General features: G+C 41.2%; 1 protein-coding gene across 1 annotated transcript in view; it reads right to left on the reverse strand.

Annotated features, from left to right (window-relative positions):
* FER1L6 (fer-1 like family member 6) overlaps positions 1 to 18718 on the reverse strand; it is a 107762-nt gene extending 89044 nt beyond the window's left edge. The window contains exons 1-8 of the mRNA XM_038388273.2: positions 18599 to 18718; positions 17337 to 17391; positions 17091 to 17222; positions 16235 to 16297; positions 8126 to 8204; positions 4520 to 4676; positions 3536 to 3722; positions 288 to 480 (exon numbers count right to left, since the gene is read on the reverse strand). Coding sequence (XP_038244201.2) covers positions 288 to 480; positions 3536 to 3722; positions 4520 to 4676; positions 8126 to 8204; positions 16235 to 16297; positions 17091 to 17222; positions 17337 to 17391; positions 18599 to 18657 — 925 coding nt within the window. The 5' untranslated portion in view covers positions 18658 to 18718. The remainder of the gene's footprint in view (positions 1 to 287; positions 481 to 3535; positions 3723 to 4519; positions 4677 to 8125; positions 8205 to 16234; positions 16298 to 17090; positions 17223 to 17336; positions 17392 to 18598) is intronic.
* Between the last annotated feature and the right edge of the window lie 640 nt (positions 18719 to 19358).

Raw genomic sequence — 19358 nt, forward strand, 5'->3', positions numbered from 1 at the left:
CATTGCCACATTCCCAGAGAGGGTAAGAATCCTTTTCGTTACTGATCAAAATGATGCTATTTAGGAGTATTTGTAACAAAGGGGACAACACCATTCCATTAAACACAAAAAAAGACTCAACTCTGTATAAGGTAGGAAGATTTTTCATACAACCAACAAAAGGCCTACCCCTCACTAAAACCCTTTGGAGCCTTTAAATGGGTCTTAACAAGGGTCCAGTCATCATGCTGGTGAATTTTATCCTACGGGCAGGGGAGAGTTTTTATAACAAACATTTTCCCCCTTACCTTTATCTCCATCTTGTTCATTTGAAATTTTTTTCAGGTCTATGAAGTGTGTGGCTAAGGCCACATCATTCATGCTGCCTTCATCCCACACCTGGATTTTGACTCTTCGACACAGCGGGGGGAACATTTCCTTGAAGACAATCTGTTCATGCCACATAGGGTCAGCACAGCTTTTTTGCACTGTTGTTCGTCTCTGAAATGAAAGACCAGCAGCTCTAGACCTTGAGGCTAGACCAGATTCTGGAGAACAATGCTGAATGTAACAAAGTCCTCTAGCAAGCCCTGTCTTTTCTATCACAGAGAAAGCATGTGGTCTAAATAAAAATAATTTTTAAGTACAGTTTTCCAGTCTAGTATATTTACTGAAACTTGAAAGCATCTCTGCTTTTCTATTAGTCAGTGTTAACACAGAGCATAATGATACATTGCAATAACTACCGTGGGAGTTTTCTTGTTTGTTTTCTCCTAAGTATTTAATGAAGGGCCACATCCTGGCCTTGAAATTCTCACGCAGAACTAGTAGAGTTTAGTGTGATGTATAACTCTTCGATGTCCCAGTTCAATTCCTCTCTGTGCACTTAATATTTCTCCCATGCAAAACTGCACACATGGAGATGGCCTTTTTAATTATAACTCTGATTCTAAGGAACCAGTGGTACTTTAGTACAGTTGTCTCCTGTCTGGTGAAATCCATTTCTGTGTAGAAGGCCAGGACAAGGCTTTCTGCATCACTTGTAACCCATTTCGACTTATTTATTTGCAGGATTATTTTAGTTTACCTTTAAAAGGAGGAATTAAATTAGAATGGGGCAAGTTCTGGCTGCAGTGTGCACCCCATGTGACTGGGCATGTCAGGGAGGACCCAAAGAGGCAGGAATCCTCCCCCTAGGCCTGAAAGTGACAGCATGCTGTTCTGGATCCATCTGCCCTAACTCATCCCTCCTGACATTTCAAGTGACTAAAGCAGGATGCAGCATCACTCAGGACTGGCCTGTCTGCTCCAGATGGGTGGATGGGCCAAATCTAAGTGGTGCTGCAACTCTATACGCCAGGTTGCAACACCACTCAGTTTGGGGGCCCTCTCAAACAAGAGGCCAAGGGCAAACTGCCCCTTTCTGGATGGCCCTGAATGCAGGAAATATTCACTTCACCTGGGGGATAAAACGGGACAGTTCTGCAAAACCTGGGACTCTTGGGAGGTCTGCCAAATCCTAAACCCCACATCCCATAGTAAACACCACTGGATAAGTCCTACCCCTGTAATTAGAACCGGGTTCCACAGAAAACAAAGTGCACAAAGACTTTCACAAACCCACAAATAGGTCAGATATTTGCACCCACATCTTTTTTCAGGTGTAAAATTTTACATATTCAGAAAGTCAGCTTTGTGCACATGAACTGAAAGCATGGATTCAAATTAGGAAGCTAGAAGCCTGCAATAATGGCATTTGCAGTCGCAATGCATTTGTCATCACAAATATGAATTCTTGCAAAAGCCTCCATATGAACAGGTATAGAAAAAGTTACTGAAAAAATATGAGTGTAATTACTCAGCCGGATTCTGATCTCAGTTACACCAGTGTAATGAAGACAAACTCCATGCCAGTCAATTAAGTTACACCAAAGTAAAACTGGTGTAATTGAACTCATGTGCCTAACAGTGAGATATCTCTTTAAGAGACCCATTGAGGGGAGATAGGAATGAATTGTCTCTGGGTCATTGTTGCTTGGCTGATTGAGCACTCCACATCCAGAAGCTTCTGGAATTGGGTGTGGTAGTTTTGGGTCTGCTCCAATAGGTTCCCTGTTGCTGGGGTCAGACTCCATGAGGATGAGCAGTCAGGGCAGCTGGTTTGCAGAAGGCCATGTGCCCTGTGTGGGTTGGGAGAAGCTGGGCCCAGGAGCAGGAAGCAGGCTGTCGTCCCTAACTCGCAAGCCTTTTGCAGCAGGTTAGTGATATTGTTAACCCTCTAGCAGGGCAGCATGGACAATGCTAATTAGAGCAAGGGGAAACTGGGAGGGGGAAATAACGTATTCTATTTTAATTGTATGCTTGGAATGTTGTTTTGATTTTAGCCAAACTGTTTGAGTTAAATTGTCTCAACTAGTCTGAGTCACCAACTAATGGGGAAAGAGTCCTTTCTATTTTTCTATTCTTTGTTTTGTATTTTCTTGTAACAGGGTTTTCTTTAAATCTATACACTTGTGACTTAACTGAGTGGTTGGCTAATCAGTCAGTGGACTGGCTAGCAGTCATTTCAGCTGAGACAGAGTCTGCTTGGATCCCAACTGAAGATTCCTGTAAGCACGTGGAGGGAAGATGTTGTTTTAGACTCAGCCGACTGTCTAGATCTGGTGATCAAAGACTCTAGCTGAGACTTAGGTGAACTAAACCTAAGCTTTTGTGAACTCTCAGTTTCTTTTCACTGTGTTTCTGTGGGGACTCACCTGTTCGGATTTTAATTTGTTTTCTTCATTTATGTGTATATATAACTGTGAAGATAATGTCCATGGATTATAAAATAGCCGTGTTATGCTGTAAAAACTAGATTATTTGTTTCTGTATCATACGATTTTATAAAGTTATTTTAATTAAATTCATTTCTTTAGTTCCTTTTGGGACTTGAATGTGGGGAGGTTGACCCTGTGCAATTCTTCCTGAAAATCCTTAGAGACTGAACTCTGGGTCTCCAGCTACTTTTCTATGGGAGTTGGGTATTTTTAGGCACTGGAGAAGGGCAGTGAAGTGAACTCTAGCTCACCCAAAAGTTACATAAGGCAAGAACTAGGCCCTTGGGCCTTGTCTGCACTAGCAAACTTCCTAGCCCGAATGAAGCATGAGTGAATCTCCACCAGTGGTAGCAATGCTGGAAATTACAGTGCAAACAGGCCTTATCTGTAGGGACAATAATAAAAACAGCAGCTCTGCTAGTGCCCTGTGTCCGCAGTACAGCTTCCACCACAGCTACCATCAGAAGAGAGTACAGAATGAGAGCTATGAAATTCATTAGTAAAGATGCAGCCTTAGAATCCAGCTTGTTCCACCTTGGGAATTTTAGCCTTTCTTGACTGTAAGAGAATTAGACATAATACCAAAGTGTGTAATAATACCACAGTGCAGCTGTGCTGATGCAGTGTTTTAAGTGTAGACCTGCCCTAAGTAAAAGTGCATCAGTTTTAATGTTTGCACATAACTTAACTGACACGAAACAAGGCCTACATTTGTGAGCAATACAGTCCCAATTTACCGTTTGACCTGCAAACATGACCACCACATACGGATCCACAAGGTCCTTACTGTCGCCCATGAATGCTTTGGTGACATTAGCCATGATGCTGGAGTTCATCTTTGGAAGCCCTTCTGCTTTATAGATTCTCACATAAAATCTGGCCCAAGGTCTTTCAGATGGAAATCCTTTGGGGATCAAGAGGTTCCTACAAGAAAAAAAAAGCCATTTCCCTCAGAATGAAAACTCAACTAGACAATGAAGTGATTCCAAGACAATGTTTTTAACAAAGGGGTCACACCATTATTTTACAGCATAACCTGTGATAAATACTGTGTCCCAGAGGCGGGGGATGGGAATGTGGGACATGGAGTATACACTTGTTTTTCCGCCTAAATAAAAGCATTTTCTAGTGATCCATAACTTTAGTACGCAGCAATACCACTTGGCAAGCAGGTGTCTATGAAGTGCCCCTGCTAGAAATGTTTATACTTTGTACAGTGTATGTAACTTGTAATGGGGGCAGTGTTTGTACATGTATATAAAGAATACACACACACACACACTAGGAGGATAAGGAATATCTTCCTGTCATATTGTTTTTTTTGGAGGGGGGGAGGTTTTTTAAACACCTGAAGTTTGCTGCACTCTGGTGTATTCTCCAGGCAAAAAATTGCTATTCAGAAATATTTCAAATGGCCCCAGAGTAAAGTCATTCAGGCAGGGATGATTAAGCAGTTAGCAGTATCCGGAGATGAGAATGAACTCCCTCTGAGGTAGGGAACTGACAATAATCCCTCCCTTTCATTTGGTGGTGGAATTAGAACAACTCTCCTGCCCCCCACACCCCTCCCAGCACATCAAAGCAGAACATACAGAGACTTTTGTTAAAATAATGCCAGATTACACAAGCAAGGCATGTATTCTATAAACAGGAGAAAAGGACTTTTCATGTATTTTTTTTTTCTCTTTGACAGATGCAAAGTAAGGAAATTTTTACAGTACTTTTCAATTTGCTCTTCAGTATCACTTGCTTTCTGAATGACTTGGATCGTGTCTCCTTTCCCAGCAACACTGATATCACACTTCAGGTATCCTTTGGCTCCCGTCCTAATGTCAGCAGGGTCTGTGAGAAGCGCCCACTTGTCACAAAACTGATGACCTGTAAAACATAAAAGCTCATACAAGTCTTGGAAGACGGGAGACATTCCAGAAGACTGGAAAAGGGCAAATATAGTGCCCATCTATAAAAAGAGAAATAAGGACAACACGGGGAGTTATAGACCAATCAGTTTAACGTCTGTACCCAGAAAGATAATGGAGCAAATAATTAAGCAATCAATTTGCAAACACCTAGAAGATAATAATGTGATAAATAACAGCAAGGATTTGTCAAGAACAAATCTTGTCAAACCAACCTGATAGCCTTCTTTGACAGGATAACAAGCCTTGTGGATTGGGGGAAGCAGTAGATGGGGTATATCTTGACTTTAGTAAGGCTTTTGATACCGTCTCGCATGACCCTCTCATAAACAAACTAGGGAAATACAACCTAGATGGAGCTACTACAAGGTGGGTGCATAACTAGTAGGAAAATCGTTCCCAGAGAGTAGTTATGAGTGGTTCACAGTTATGTTGGAAGGGCATAACAAGTGGGGTCCCACAGGAATCAGTTCTGGATCCAGTTCTGTTCAATATCTTCATCAATGATTTAGAAAATGACACAGAGAGTACACTTACAAAGTTTGCGGATGATACCAAGCTTGGAGAGGTTGCAAGTGCTTTGGAGGATAAGATTAAAATTCAAAATGATCTGGACAAACTGGAGAAATGGTTTGAAGTAAATAGGATGAAATTCAGTTAGGACAAATGCAAAGTACTCCACTTAGAAAAGAACAATCAGTTGCACATATACAAAATGGGAAATGACTGCCTAGGAAGGAGTAGGCATCTACTGGGGATCTGGGGGTCATAGTGGATCACAAACTAAATATGAGTCAACAGTGTAACGCTGTTGCAAAAAAAGAAAACATCATTCTGGGATATATTAGCAGGAGTGTTGTAAGGAAGACACGAGAAGTAGTTCTTCCGTTCTACTCCATGCTGATTAGGCCTCAACTAGAGTATTGTATCCAGTTCTGCGTGCCACATTTCAGGAAAGATGTGGACAAATTGGACAAAGTCCAGAGAAGAGCAACAAAAGTGATTAAAAGTCTAGAAAACATGACCTGTGAAGGAAGACTGAAAAAATTGTTTTTTTTGTTTAGTCTGGAGTAAAATTAGTAAAATTGTTTAGTCTGGAGAAGAGAAAACTGAGGGGACATAACAGTTTTCAAGTACATAAAAGGTTGTTACAAGGAGGAGGGAGAAAAATTGTTCTTCTTAAGCTCTGAAGATAGGACAAGAAGCAATGGGTTTAAATTGCATCAAGCGTGGTTTAGGTTGGACATTAGAAAAAACTTCCTAACTGTCAGAGTGGTTAAGAACTGGAATAAATTGCCTAGGGAGGTGGTGGAATCTCCCATCACAGGGGATTTTTAAGAGCAAGTTGGACAAACAACTGTCAGGGATGGTCTAGATAATACTTAGCCTGCCTTGAGTGTAGGGGACTGGACTAGATGACCTCCCGAGGTCCCTTCCAGTTCTATGATTCTGTGGTTCTATGGAACACCATTCAGTACAATTTCTGAGGGCTCTGACGCTGGGCATGCAGCTGGCACAAACGCGCCCACCGCAGCATGCATGTCAGCAGTCAGAAAGCTGCAAACAATGTTTGTACTTTCCAGAGAATAACGCTCCTGCTCACCAAGAACATTTGCAAGTGATAATAATGGTGAGCGGTGGATGACGGAGAGGGAGAGGCACAGGCATGTGAACCAGAGCTGAGTGGAAATAAACACGCTCGGAGGAGCAGTGTGAAGTGCTGCTCAGTGAAGCCCTAGCTGGGAACTACAGGCAAGGCACAAGCCCAGCAGCTGATTCAGAAGAAAACAGTGGAGGATGGGAAAGAGAAGCCCCAAGGGAAAAGGCTGAAAGCTGAATCTGCTAGAGGCTTTCAGTGTCAAAGTGTATGGCCCAGTGCAGCGCTCTCCAGACAATGGCTGGTGTCCTGTTTAAGCAAGGTTGCTCTCAGACAGGTTTGAACCAGGGTTTCTTGGTCAGCATAGACAGAAATAATTCCCTCTGTGTGGACTACCTCAGAGGAATATAAGAAAGAGAGAGCCACTGGGGCAGTTCTGTTGAATGGCTTCATATTGTAGGACAGTTATAAGGAGTAAATCCACTGCCCTGTCTAGCCTGGTAAACAGAGTGCAGACAGGGGCCTGTGTCTTCCATATTCTGCGTGGTTAGAATGATGAGTGAAATGGAGGAAATGCAGCACTACGGCCTTCTTTTCTGTCCCTTCTCATTTGCATTTAGAGCTCCATTTCCCTACCACTACCACTTCAATGCCTGGATATTTATTTACATATTTACAAAACACCCTTGGCAATGCCCTTCGTGGAGGTAACTGAAAAGGAAGGGTGGTCCAGTGGTTAAGGCACTAGCCCGGGACTGAAAAGACAGAGTTCTATGCCTAAGTCTGCACAGACTTCCTGTGTGACTTTGGGTCAGGCACGTAGTCTCTCTGGGTATGTCTACGCTGCAAAAAGCCCCTCACCCACAGTACAGCAGCAAGTCTCAAAGCCCGAGTCTACAGACTCTGGCTAATGTTATGGTGTAGGCATTCCCGCTCGGGCTGGGAGACTTACCCTCCTCACCAGGTTTGAGAGCCTGAGTGGGAACATCTACACTGCTATTTTTAGCACTGTAGCATAAGCCTGAATCTATAGACCCAGACTCTGAGACTTGCTGTCACAGAGTTGGTGTTTTGCAGTGTAGACAGAGCTGCTATGTTTCAGCTTCCTAGCTATAAAATAGCATGCCCCTTCCTTACAGGGATGCTGAGAAGTTAAATACATTAAAACCTGCACTGCAATGTAGATATTTGTTTCCTAGAACCACACTTGACTGGTCATAAATGTGAGGTAGAAGGAAATCAGCGAAATTCCTTCCTGGGCTAGTTCTTTAAAATTTCAGAAAGTGCGTAACAGCTCTAGAGGTGCTGATGCAAATGGGTGGATCTTTTCCTCTCTCTCCTGCTTTGTCTCTTTCTTCCTTTGTCTTTCTTTGTTGTTTTCCTCTTCTCATTTTACTGTCCTACATGGTCCCTTTTCCAATCTCCTGTCTATCTCCCCCATTCCCTCCCTGACCTCCCCTCTTATACAACACATGGGACCAGATGTTCAAGCACTCACCGTCCACAAATGGGGCCAGCTTTTCAAAAGAACTCACATTCCATTTAATCACCTAAATAAGGGCCAGATTCGCAAGAACACCTAGCTTTCTGCAGTTAACTTTGCAACACTTAGCATGCAACATGCTGAGCTCTTAAAAAAAAATCTAACCATTTATTTTGGTGCCTAAACAGAAGATGAGTTCTTTTGAAAATCTGGACCTTGGTGAATCCCTCTATGATGGCCCCAGGAAGGGATTCCAGTGACTGAAGAAGACAAACAGCAGAAAAAACACACATGTAACAAAAGAGAACTTAGAAAATGCATCTCCTACCTGGCTGATTATACACTGTCCCCACATCTACTTTAAAGGAGCCAATCAATAAGCTCCCGATCAACTTGTTGTGAAAAACCTGTTGAAGAAAGGCACATTAGAGATTCCCTTCCACTCAATATATGAAACAGAATTCCAAGCAAAGATACTTGACATAGATGACAAAAGCAGCCACAGCAACCAGTTGGGATCATATCCAACAACAGACATAGACACCTTAGGGCTGGTCAGTTTTTGTGCTGCCTTAATTGTATGAGTTTAGAAACCAATATAGTTAAATCAGTGGAACCCTCTAACTTGGATGCAGTTATAACAATATAAAACTACATACATATGTCCATTTAAACAGGCAAGAGGGATATAAGCAGTTTTATCCCAGAATAACTGCATCCACACTAAGGGTTGCACCTGCTTAACTATATTGGTTTCTAAACCAATAGTTAAATTGGTACAAAAACTGTGTGTAGACAGAGGAGAAGGATTTACATTGTCACTTTCCAAAGTTTCAATATGTATTTCACTCAGTGGGCCCAATTTTGAGCTCACAAAATGTTATTCTATTGAAGTCAGTGAGTGACACAGATGTAAACTGGTGCAAATGAGAGGAAGATCAGGTCCATGGGACACTTGCTCCATCCTTCCAGATTAGGGATTCAACACCAGCTTCTCCTGGTTAGATCATTCCCCCTCACATCTGGATTTGGTTTTCAAATCCCTGAGTGTGTACCAATGGTGACAAGCAGGCTGTAGGCCAGCAGCATTTCCTTGTGATGCGGTTGGAAGAAGAGCTGTGCGAACCTTTTGTTATGAAACAAATCTTACTGGTTTCGGATTTAATTAAAAATCTGGAACTCAACCCATGTTTGAGAAGAAGGTTCACAAGAGCTAGCACATCTTGCAGACAATCTTTGGCCAAACTGGAAGGAAAGATAGTCTGAAACTAAAATCCCAGATCTGGGTTAGGGTCTGAGTTCGTAGTTCATGTTTCTAGAACAGCCAAATCGACACACCCGAAACTTGGCAACAATTCAAATTTGGATCTGGACTTTGAGCCCCCAAATTTGGAAGCACACATATCCAGGGCTTCAGTTCTATATATTCTAGACACAGATACAGACTTGGATTCAGCTTTTGGTTTGGGTCTCTCATGGGGGAGATAGACTTTGAGTCTCCTCTCAAATCATAGGACTTGTAGCCCAAGGATCATGAGACTGTAGCCTTCAGTAAGGCCTTCTGGGAAACTGAAGCAGCAGCCAACCTAATGCCAGACCAGTCAAATCACTAATATAACATCCATCTAATTTTCAAGGAACCTGAGTTAAAATAGGCTTTGGGGTTCAAGAAACCATGAAAACTCAGTGGTTTCACCTTGAAGCCAAGGAAAACAACACCTTTGGATGAATTTCCCTTTGACTTTGTGGCTGTAATTGGAGCGTGAACCCATGGAAACCAAACTGGCAGCCCCACCCCACATAAAAAACTTTCACAAGTCCTGCGCTACCAAAACCACAACATTTCATAAAGCTTTAGTCAGGGCAAGAAAGGGATCTATTAGAGCAAAAGTCATGGGCAGGGTCCAGTTCTCTCATTGCTTTCCTTTTATTTTCTCTCCCCTCTCCAGAGTCTGAGTGAATATTCAGGGATAGTCCTATGTGAAAACTACACTTTGTGGGCATGTAGGGGCCTTCCAGTGTGAAGTGAATCCCTGTGCACTGGTGCTGGAACAATTTGTATAGTGGGGGTGCTGAGAGCCATTGAATCAAACTGTGAACCCTGTATATGATGGAAACCACTTCAAGCCAGGGGGTCCGGCAGCACCCCTAGTTCCAGAACCTATACCCCTGTGAGATTCTGAGTGTTCTCTATTCCCACAGAAGTCCCACAGGGCTCCACCCCTTGCAGGATGAAGCTCTTAAAATAACAAGGAAAATAAGTAACTAACAGCTCTTGTGTGCAGTGCTCTGTATATATTTTTTTCACTCTTATTTCTCAAGTTTCCCCCGCTGTCCAACCCTCCCCGCTCTCCACCCAGATGTAATAAAGCAGGCAAGTTTGATGTTTCAAATCAAACTCTTTTTCTTTTCTCCATGGGGGAGGGGGAGGAAGGCAGAAGAAAGCACAATAACAAGCTGAACAGCTAAAAACCCATGGTGGGTTTTTTCACAATCAATAAACTCAAAAAATAACTGAAGGAATTTTCTTCAAACTTTCCAGCTGAGAAGGAGCAGGAGAAATATAGCCTAGAATGTAACTGAGTACTGAGGATAAGGGCTTAGAGTGAAAGTACAATATCAATCATGCCTACAGCATTGAAAGGATGTTGCCATAATGTGTCTGAAGAGGTTAATGAGAAGGAAATCTATTCATTTTTAAGGGCTTGGGAGACAGAAAAGTGCCCCGTTCTCCCCCAAGAACAGGAATCAAATGGTAGTTAGACTAATCGCTGGGCTGCTACATTATTTGCTTTCCTGAGGCTTCTAAACATAGGTCTATACATTTCCATGATAATACGGATTCAGTGTGTGAGGGATTAGTAGTCCAGAAGGCTGTTAAACTTTGCTTCTCCTCAGGCTACCTTCAAACCAAGCAAATGTAGGAAGTTTTTCATCCCCTATGGTGCTGTTTCTTGCCAGGACACGTATTTGCTCGCTCATTCAATTTTATTCCCTTGACATGCTGTTTTTTTCTAAAGCCATGTTCCAAGATAACTGAAATGAATTCCTGATTATAATAGCATACATTAGCATTGCATTAAATTGGTCATATTTTGTTTATGGCCTAATCATTACAACCTTGGGGCCAATTCCTCTCCTGGTGTAAGTCAAGTTTCTCCATTGAATTCAATGCAACTAGGCCAACTTACACCAGCTGAGGCACTGGCCCATTTTCTCTGTTGAAACTTGGCATTCAGGTCCTCAACCCAGATGTTGACAGATGGCTAAGTTACCGAAGAAAAACTTAATCAGAAAGATTAGACGTGGAAGTAAAATAACAGACATTTACCAGGTGAAGGCTTCTCATAATTATAGTATAATTAAAAGAAGGAGATGTAGTGTGGAGAAAAAATGAATAAGCAAGATATTGATTTAATATGTTCTACTTACTTTTGTATCTTTTAAATATATGTAGATAAACGTATAGAATTCAAATGGAAGAACTGTTTCTCTTGGGAAAATATCTACTTTTCACGTGCAGCAAGTATTTTACAAAGAACTAGTTTCCATGCTCTATGGATTTGATCCTGCTGGACAGCACCAGACTCCAAAACGTGCATGCAATTGGGGTTGAAATACACACAAGCAATGCAATGGATAAGACAGAGTCCGTCTGGGCAAAAATTACATTGGGGAAGAAAACTAATAGAGCCTCCCCTAAGATATTGCTTGGGGTGTGCTATAGACCACCGGGATCTAATTTGGATATGGATAGAGCCCTTTTTAATGTTTTTAATAAAGTAAATACTAATGGAAACTGCGTGATCATGGGAGACTTTAACTTCCCAGATACAGACTGGAGGACCAGTGCTAGTAATAATAATAGGGCTCAGATTTTCCTAGATACAATAGCTGATGGATTCCTTCATCAAGTAGTTGCTGAACTGATTAGAGGGGATGCCATTTTAGATTTGGTTTTGGTGAGTAGTGAGGACCTCATAGAAGAAATGATTGTACGGGATAATCTTGGTTCAAGTGATCATGAGCTAATTCAGTTCAAACTGAATGGAAGGATTAACAAAAATAAATCTGCAACTAGGGTTTTTGATTTCAAAAGGGCTGACTTTCAAAAATTAAGGCTATTAGTTAGGGAAGTGGATTGGACTGAAGAACTTATGGATCTAAAAGTAGAGGAGGCCTTGGATTACTTTAAATCAAAACTGCAGAAGCTATCGGAAGCCTGTATCCCAAGAAAGGGGAAAAAATTCATAGGCAGGAGTTATAGACCAAGCTGGATGAGCAAGCATCTTAGAGAGGTGATTAAGAAGAAGCAGAAAGCATACAGGTAGTGGAATATGGGAGGGATCAGCAAGGAAAGCTATCTTATTGAGATCAGAACCTGTAGGGATAAAGTGAGACAGGCTAAAAGTCAAGTAGAGTTGGAGCTTGCAAAGGGAATTAAAACCAATAGTAAAAGGTTCTATAGCCATATAAATAAGAAGAAAACTAAGAAAGAAGAAGTGGGGCTGCTAAACACTGAGGATGGAGTGGAGGTTAAGAATAATCTAGACATGGCCCAATATCTAAACAAATACTTTGCCTCAGTCTTTAATAAGGCTAAAGAGGCTCTTAGGGATAATGGTAGCATGACAAATGGGAAGGAGGATATGGAGGTAGATATTACCATATCTGAGGTAGAAGTGAAACTCAAACAGCTTAATGGGACTAAATCGGGGGGCCCAGATAATCTTCATCCAAGAATATTAAAGGAATTGGCACCTGAAATTGCAAGCCCATTAGCAAGAATTTTTAATGAATCTGTAAACTCAGGAGTTGTACCGTATGACTGGAGAATTGCTAATATAGTTCCTATTTTTAAGAAAAGGGGAAAAAAAGTGATCCGCGTAGCTACAGGCCTGTTAGTTTGACATCTGTAGTATGCAAGGTCCTGGAAAAAATTTTGAAGGAGAAAATAGTTAAGGACATTGAAGTCAATGGTAAATGGGATAAAATACAACATGGTTTTACAAAAGGTAGATTGTGCCAAACCAACCTGATCTCCTTTTTTGATAAAGAAACAGATTTTTTAGACAAAGGAAACGCAGTGGATCTAATTTACCTAGATTTCAGTAAGGCATTTGATACCGTGCCACATGGGGAATTATTAGTTAAATTGAAAAAGATGGGGATCAATATGAACATCGAAAGGTGGATAAGGAATCGGTTAAAGAGGAGACTACAACGGGTCCTACCAAAAGGCGAGCTGTCAGGCTGGAGAGAGGTTACTAGTGGAGTTCCTCAGGGATCAGTTTTGGGACCAATCTTTTTTAATTGGCACAAAAAGTGGGAGTGTGCTAATAAAGTTTGCAGATGATACAAAGCTGGAAGGTATTGCCAATTCAGAGAAGGATCGGGATATCATACAGGAGGATCTGGATGATCTTGTAAACTGGAGTAATAATAATAGGATGAAATTAAATAGTGAGAAGTGTAAGGTTATGCATTCAGGGATTAATAACAAGAATTTTAGTTATAAGCTGGGGACGCATCAATTAGAAGTAACGGAAGAGGAGAAGGACCTTGGAGTATTAGTTGATCATAGGATACTATGAGCTGCCAATGTGATATGGCTGTGAAAAAAGCTAATGCGGTTTTGGGATGCATCAGGAGAGGTATTTCCGTAGGGATAAGGAGGTTTTAGTACCATTATACAAGGCACTAGTGAGACCTCACCTGGAATACTGTGTGCAGTTCTGGTCTTCCATGTTTAAAAAGGATAAATTCAAACTGGAACAGGTACGGAGAAGGGCTACTAGGATGATCCGAGGAATGGAAAACCTGTCTTATGAAAGGAGACTCAAGGAGCTTGGCTTGTTTAGCCTAACTAAAAGAAGGTTGAGGGGAGATATGATCGCTCTCTATAAATATATCAGAGGGATAAATAGCGGAGAGGGAGAGGAATTATTTAAGCTCAGTACCAATGTGGACACAAGAACAAATGGGTATAAACTGGCCACCAGGAAGTTAGACTTGAAATCAGACGAAGGTTTTTAACCATCAGAGGAGTGAAGTTTTGGAATAGCCTTCCAAGGGAAGCAATGGGGGCAAAAGATCTATCTGGCTTTAAGATTAAACTCGATAAATTTATGGAGGAGATGGTATGATGGGATAATGGGATTTTGGTAATTAATTGATCTTTAAATATTCAGGGTAAATAGGCCTAATCCCCTGAGATGGGATATTAGATGGGTGGGATCTGAGTTAACCAGGAAAGAATTTTCTGTAGTATCTGGCTGATGAATCTTGCCCATATGTTCAGGGTTTAGCTGATCGCCATATTTGGGGTCGGGAAGGAATTTTCCTCCAGGGCAGATTGGAAGAGGCCCTGGAGGGTTTTCGCCTTCCTCTGTAGCATGGGGTACGGGTCACTTGAGGGAGGATTCTCTGCTCCTTGAAGTCTTTAAACCACAATTTGAGGACATCAATAGCTCAGACATAGGTGAGGTTTTTCTTAGGAGTGGGTGGGTGAGATTCTGTGGCCTGCGTTGTGCAGGAGGTCAGACTAGATGATCAGAATGGTCCCTTCTGACCTTAGTATCTATGAATCTGGGCGAAAGGCCAACAAGGCGGCCTACGCACTAGTTGAGCCCCAATGAAGCTTTATATTAAGGGTGTAAGCAGAGTTTTAACTGGTCAAAAGACCTTGCACTGCTGCTCTGCATAGGGTGAATTTCACCCTTATATGCCCAAGCTACAGAGGAAAACGCCACAAAATTAGTTTGGAATACAAATTAGAAATTTGCTAACACAGCTGACTTGCTGGGCCTCAAATTGGCCATTCGTACATGAAAATACCCACTTTGTGCACCCAACCAAGATAACTGCATTTGAAGCTCTGCCCTTCTGATGGTATGAAAATTGAGACTGGATCCTGGCTCTTCAAATACATAGTGAACATCTCTGAATCTTACAACAACAGGTTTTGTATGCATGGATCCACATGACTCTTAGACAGCCATCTGGTTCTGCCACTCAAATGTGGGCCCTGTTCTTATATAGGCCTGGTGAATTTGTTATAAATGGGCAATGTACTTCATAAAAAAAATAAAAAAGAACCTTTCCCAATATCTTGAACCATTATCATTTCTCTGACCAAATTCAAACTGAACCATTTTTAATAGTTTGGAAATTTTTGGATGTGAGGCTGAGACTGGAAGCAAAAATGCTGAAATACTACCTGAGAGGCCAGGCTTGTGGTATTTCTAGCTACAAATGCAAGTGGCACTGGCCCATATCTCTTGCTCAAGTTCTAGCCCAGTTTTAGGTTTGAAAAGACTTGGGATACATATATAGGACTAGATGCTCGACTGGTGTAAATCAGTGTAGCGCCACAGAAGTCTGAAGATTCATCCCTAAACTCTAGATATGTTGTCCAAACCAACACCTGCTTAGATACGCTCATCATCTTGGGCTTCAATGAGAAACAAAGGCGTACTTCCTCAGTATCATTCCATTTGCTTGTGTGAAACATTCAACTATTGATTTCTCTCTAGGGAAAGTGCTAATTAGATCTATATTTGTTTTACATATTAAACCTCTCAATGCTATGCAAAACACACACATTCCCCACAGCATACTTTAAATGCTTCTTCATTCGTAGAATCAACTATTTTAGGAATATATTCCTGACCGAGATTAGCAATTAATTAAGCTTTCCCCAGGTGCATGAAACTGTCTTTGACAAAATAAGTATCTGTAGGTTTGTCCATTTCAGTATTCAAAGTAAGACTGATTGAGATAGTTGGATTTGCTCCTTGGGGTTTCACCACAACAGAGTCAATGTAGTGCTGAGCATAGCAATTTAACATACAGTTGAGTTCCTTTTCCTCCTGAATAACAAGGAACAATTAAAATGCGAGGATTGTTTTAGCACTGGTATTGCTCATGCCTAAAGAGCTGGAATGCAGCTTTCAAATCTGAACTTGGGTTGCCTTGGAAGAATTGAGATAAGCCCCCCTGAAAAAAAGTTTCAGCTCAGTAAATTGAGAAAAACTGATGTGAAGGTTGAAAATTAAAGGGATGAAGACAATGCTGAGGGCTCCGCTAATATTGGGTGAAATTCATTCTCTACAGAGGGCCAATGTGAGGCCAATGCACCACTCAAATATCCAACCAAGTTACACATTGTTCACTAGTTTATAATTTACTTTCAAAAAGATGTCCGTAAAATTCACACTGTATCTTGCTGTTCGGTTGTTTTAAGTCTCTTTTAAGTCATTACCAGTTGCCACTTCTCCCTTTCCTCATCCCTAACTTCACCTTAGAGCACACACTTTCAACCTTATGTTACCATTGGCATTTAAAACAGAATTGTTTCTCTTTTTATGAACACACACACAGCCGATTATTTGATCCTTGTTTAATAAAACAACATAAAACTTCCCAAAATACTTACAGAGATTTTGATAATTTTGTCAAATAAATGCACTTGAGGTCCAATGAAGTCAAACACAAAATACTGTGGAAAAACAAAACTGCAGTTTAGTATTGTTCTTAATGCTGTTATTACCAAGCACTATTTGCCACACAGTTTGAAGTTATGGCCTAATCTAATATACTTCCGACTGACTATTTTTAAACACAGACTACATTTATTTAAGAGCTCTAAATCTAAAAGGTAGAGGCAGAGAAGATGGGAAGCCCAGAAGAAGAAATAATTTGATTTACTTTGGAAGTTATTTTATCAAACTCCTTGTGTAACTTGCCAAAGCAAAAAGAAAAGGAGTACTTGTGGCACCTTAGAGACTAACAAATTTATTAGAGCATAAGCTTTCGTGAGCTACAGCTCAGAAAGCTTATGCTCTAATAAATTTGTTAGTCTCTAAGGTGCCACAAGTACTCCTTTTCTTTTTGCGAATACAGACTAACACGGCTGCTACTCTGAAACTTGCCAAAGCAAGTGTTGGAGCAATTTGAACTTGAAGAGGGTGATAGTGGGTTGGGGGGAACTAGTCTGGGAAGAGCTCATGAATGAGGGATGGGAGTGGTAGAGGAGGAATGAGACATAGCGAGTCACATCCTCAGCGGATGAGATTGGAGGGAATGTGAAAAGAGAGAGGTTGAGAGACGCAAGATGGAGCAGAGTTGTCACTTTTGCTCTTCCATACTTTAAATTTAAACAGCTTGCTGACACACTTTCCTTGTCAGAGAGATTAGATTGCTTTAGTCATTAATCTCTAGTTACTGTAATATGAACAGTCACCATTCTGCAACCATTTCAAATAGCATCTTCCCAACTGCAAGGTACTTACTTCATTGTAAAAAGGGGCATTTGTGCCTTCTTTGACTGTCGTTTGCTTCTTTTCATCTCCAATCTCTATGATCACCACTGGATCAATATTCTCACCAACTAATTGCCGGGCTTCAATGATTGTTATTGCAATCTGCAGGGCACAAATACAACACATGCACAAAAGCAGTCTCAGATTCAATCCCATCAGTTATTTTAATAAGCATAAGTAATGTTATTATAAATGTGTGCACTGCAGTCTACTCACCTGATAATTCTGGGATTTTATTTCGCCAGCATGAATTTTGGACTCCAGTTTTGCTCTGTTTAAATTATGGAACAGAATATTATGCCTCACCCATCAAAAACATTACATTCTTAGTTCTTTGACACATGCTCAAGAGATGTGTTTAATACCATTTTCCCTGAAACGACTATTTTTAGTGGCTAGTTTTGAGATAGGCTACTTGGTTTTATATCACCAGCAGTCACTTCAAATGTGAGCCCTGGGATCTTTCTTGGGGATAATGATACCAAGTATTTTCATATCTCCCAAAAACAGCTTTGTGTGTCTTCACATTTTATCTTAATGCTTAGTATGAAAATGCAAAGAGGGAATAAATGCCAGGAACTGAAGGTCTCTGTCTGATTCTGATCCAGTTCATAGATTTGTAGATTTTAGGATTGGAAGGGACCATTATGATCATTTAGCCTGACCTCCACATAACACAGGACATTATATTTCTAATTTCATCAGACATCTCTCTCTCTCTCTCTCTCTCCACACTGATATATGTAACCCCTGCTTGCTTGGAGTGGCACTCTGTCCCCCCTAGTGGTGTCCAGGCCCAGTGGAGATTAATAAGCCTGCTACTGGCTTGGCTAATAGAAAGACGTCTTTTAGCTCAGGCAGTAGAGGCTCATGCATTAAGTTCCAGAGGTCACAGGTTTGATCCCCACTGCCGATGCCCCATGTGGGTCAGCATTTTGTAACAGAGGCATGTCTCTTAGCCAAGGTTGTAGCAGGCTCATCAATCTCTAGGGGACATAAACAGCACTAGAGGGGGACATGATGCCTCTGTGAGCAAGTAGGGGTTACATATATATGAAGTAACTCTGCACACGCAGAGTATTATATAGCTATACATATATAGCCGATATAAATACAGGGTCTGATACAATGCTCACCGAAGTAAATGAAAAAATTCCTGCTGACTACAGTGAGACTTGGATCAGACTCACATTTTTCCCCCAGATCATCAACCATGACAACTCAGAAGATTTCTGTCCTCTTTCTCTAACTCACTTTCATTAGCAGCTTAATCCTGGTTCTCCTTCCATTACTCACACTCTGCAGTGACCTGCATTTGGTGACAATCACCATATACAATGTAGAAGTACAGCTGGTGAGAGATCAGTACTTTCAGCAAGTTGATATTCTAGCCATGGGATGTGCTGCCAACCACAGTGCTGTCACCAAGAAGAACAGGATGGGGAATAACTGGAAATGTTAGTGATTCAGCAAAGTACCTTTTCCTCTGCGGCCCTGCAGGTGCAAAGCCACTGTAAGATGCAGTGTCATCATACATGAAATCACCCTCTCCCCCTTCTTGTCCTCCAGATATCTCATGGTGAAGACTTTCACTTTCATCATGCTCACCTGATTAACAAAAAAATAAAGAAAATGTATCTCCTTCTGTCACAGAATCATAGAAAGGTAGGGCTGGAAGGGACCCTGAGAGGTCCTCTCATCCATTCTTCTATACTGATGTGGTATCAAGTATAACTAGACCATCTCTGACAGGTGTTTAAACTGTTCTTTAAAACCTTCAATGAAGGGGATTCCACAACCCTGTTTGGTAATCAATTCCAGTGCTTAACTATCCTTATAGTTACAAATTTTTTCCTCATATCTAACCTAAATCTCCCTTGTTTCAGATTAAGCCAATTACATCTTGTCCTATCTTAAATGGACATGAAGATCAACTGCTCACCATCTCCTTTCTAACTGCCCTTAATCTGTTTGAAGACTGTTACCAGGTTCCCTCGCAGTCTTTTCTCAAGATTAAACATACACAGGTTTTTTAACCTTCCTCACAGGTCAGGTTTTCTTAATCTTTTATCATTAATGTTACTCTTCTCTGGACTCTTCAGTTTGTCCACATGATCATCTTTTTCAAGTTTGGTGCCCAAAGTTGGACGCAGTACTCTGCTGAAGCCTCACCAGTGCCAAGTAGAGTGGAACAGTTACTTCCCGTGTCTTACATACAACACTCCTGTTAATACACCC

Source organism: Dermochelys coriacea, chromosome 2 (assembly GCF_009764565.3).
Source record: "Dermochelys coriacea isolate rDerCor1 chromosome 2, rDerCor1.pri.v4, whole genome shotgun sequence".
NCBI classification, from domain to species: domain Eukaryota; kingdom Metazoa; phylum Chordata; order Testudines; family Dermochelyidae; genus Dermochelys; species Dermochelys coriacea.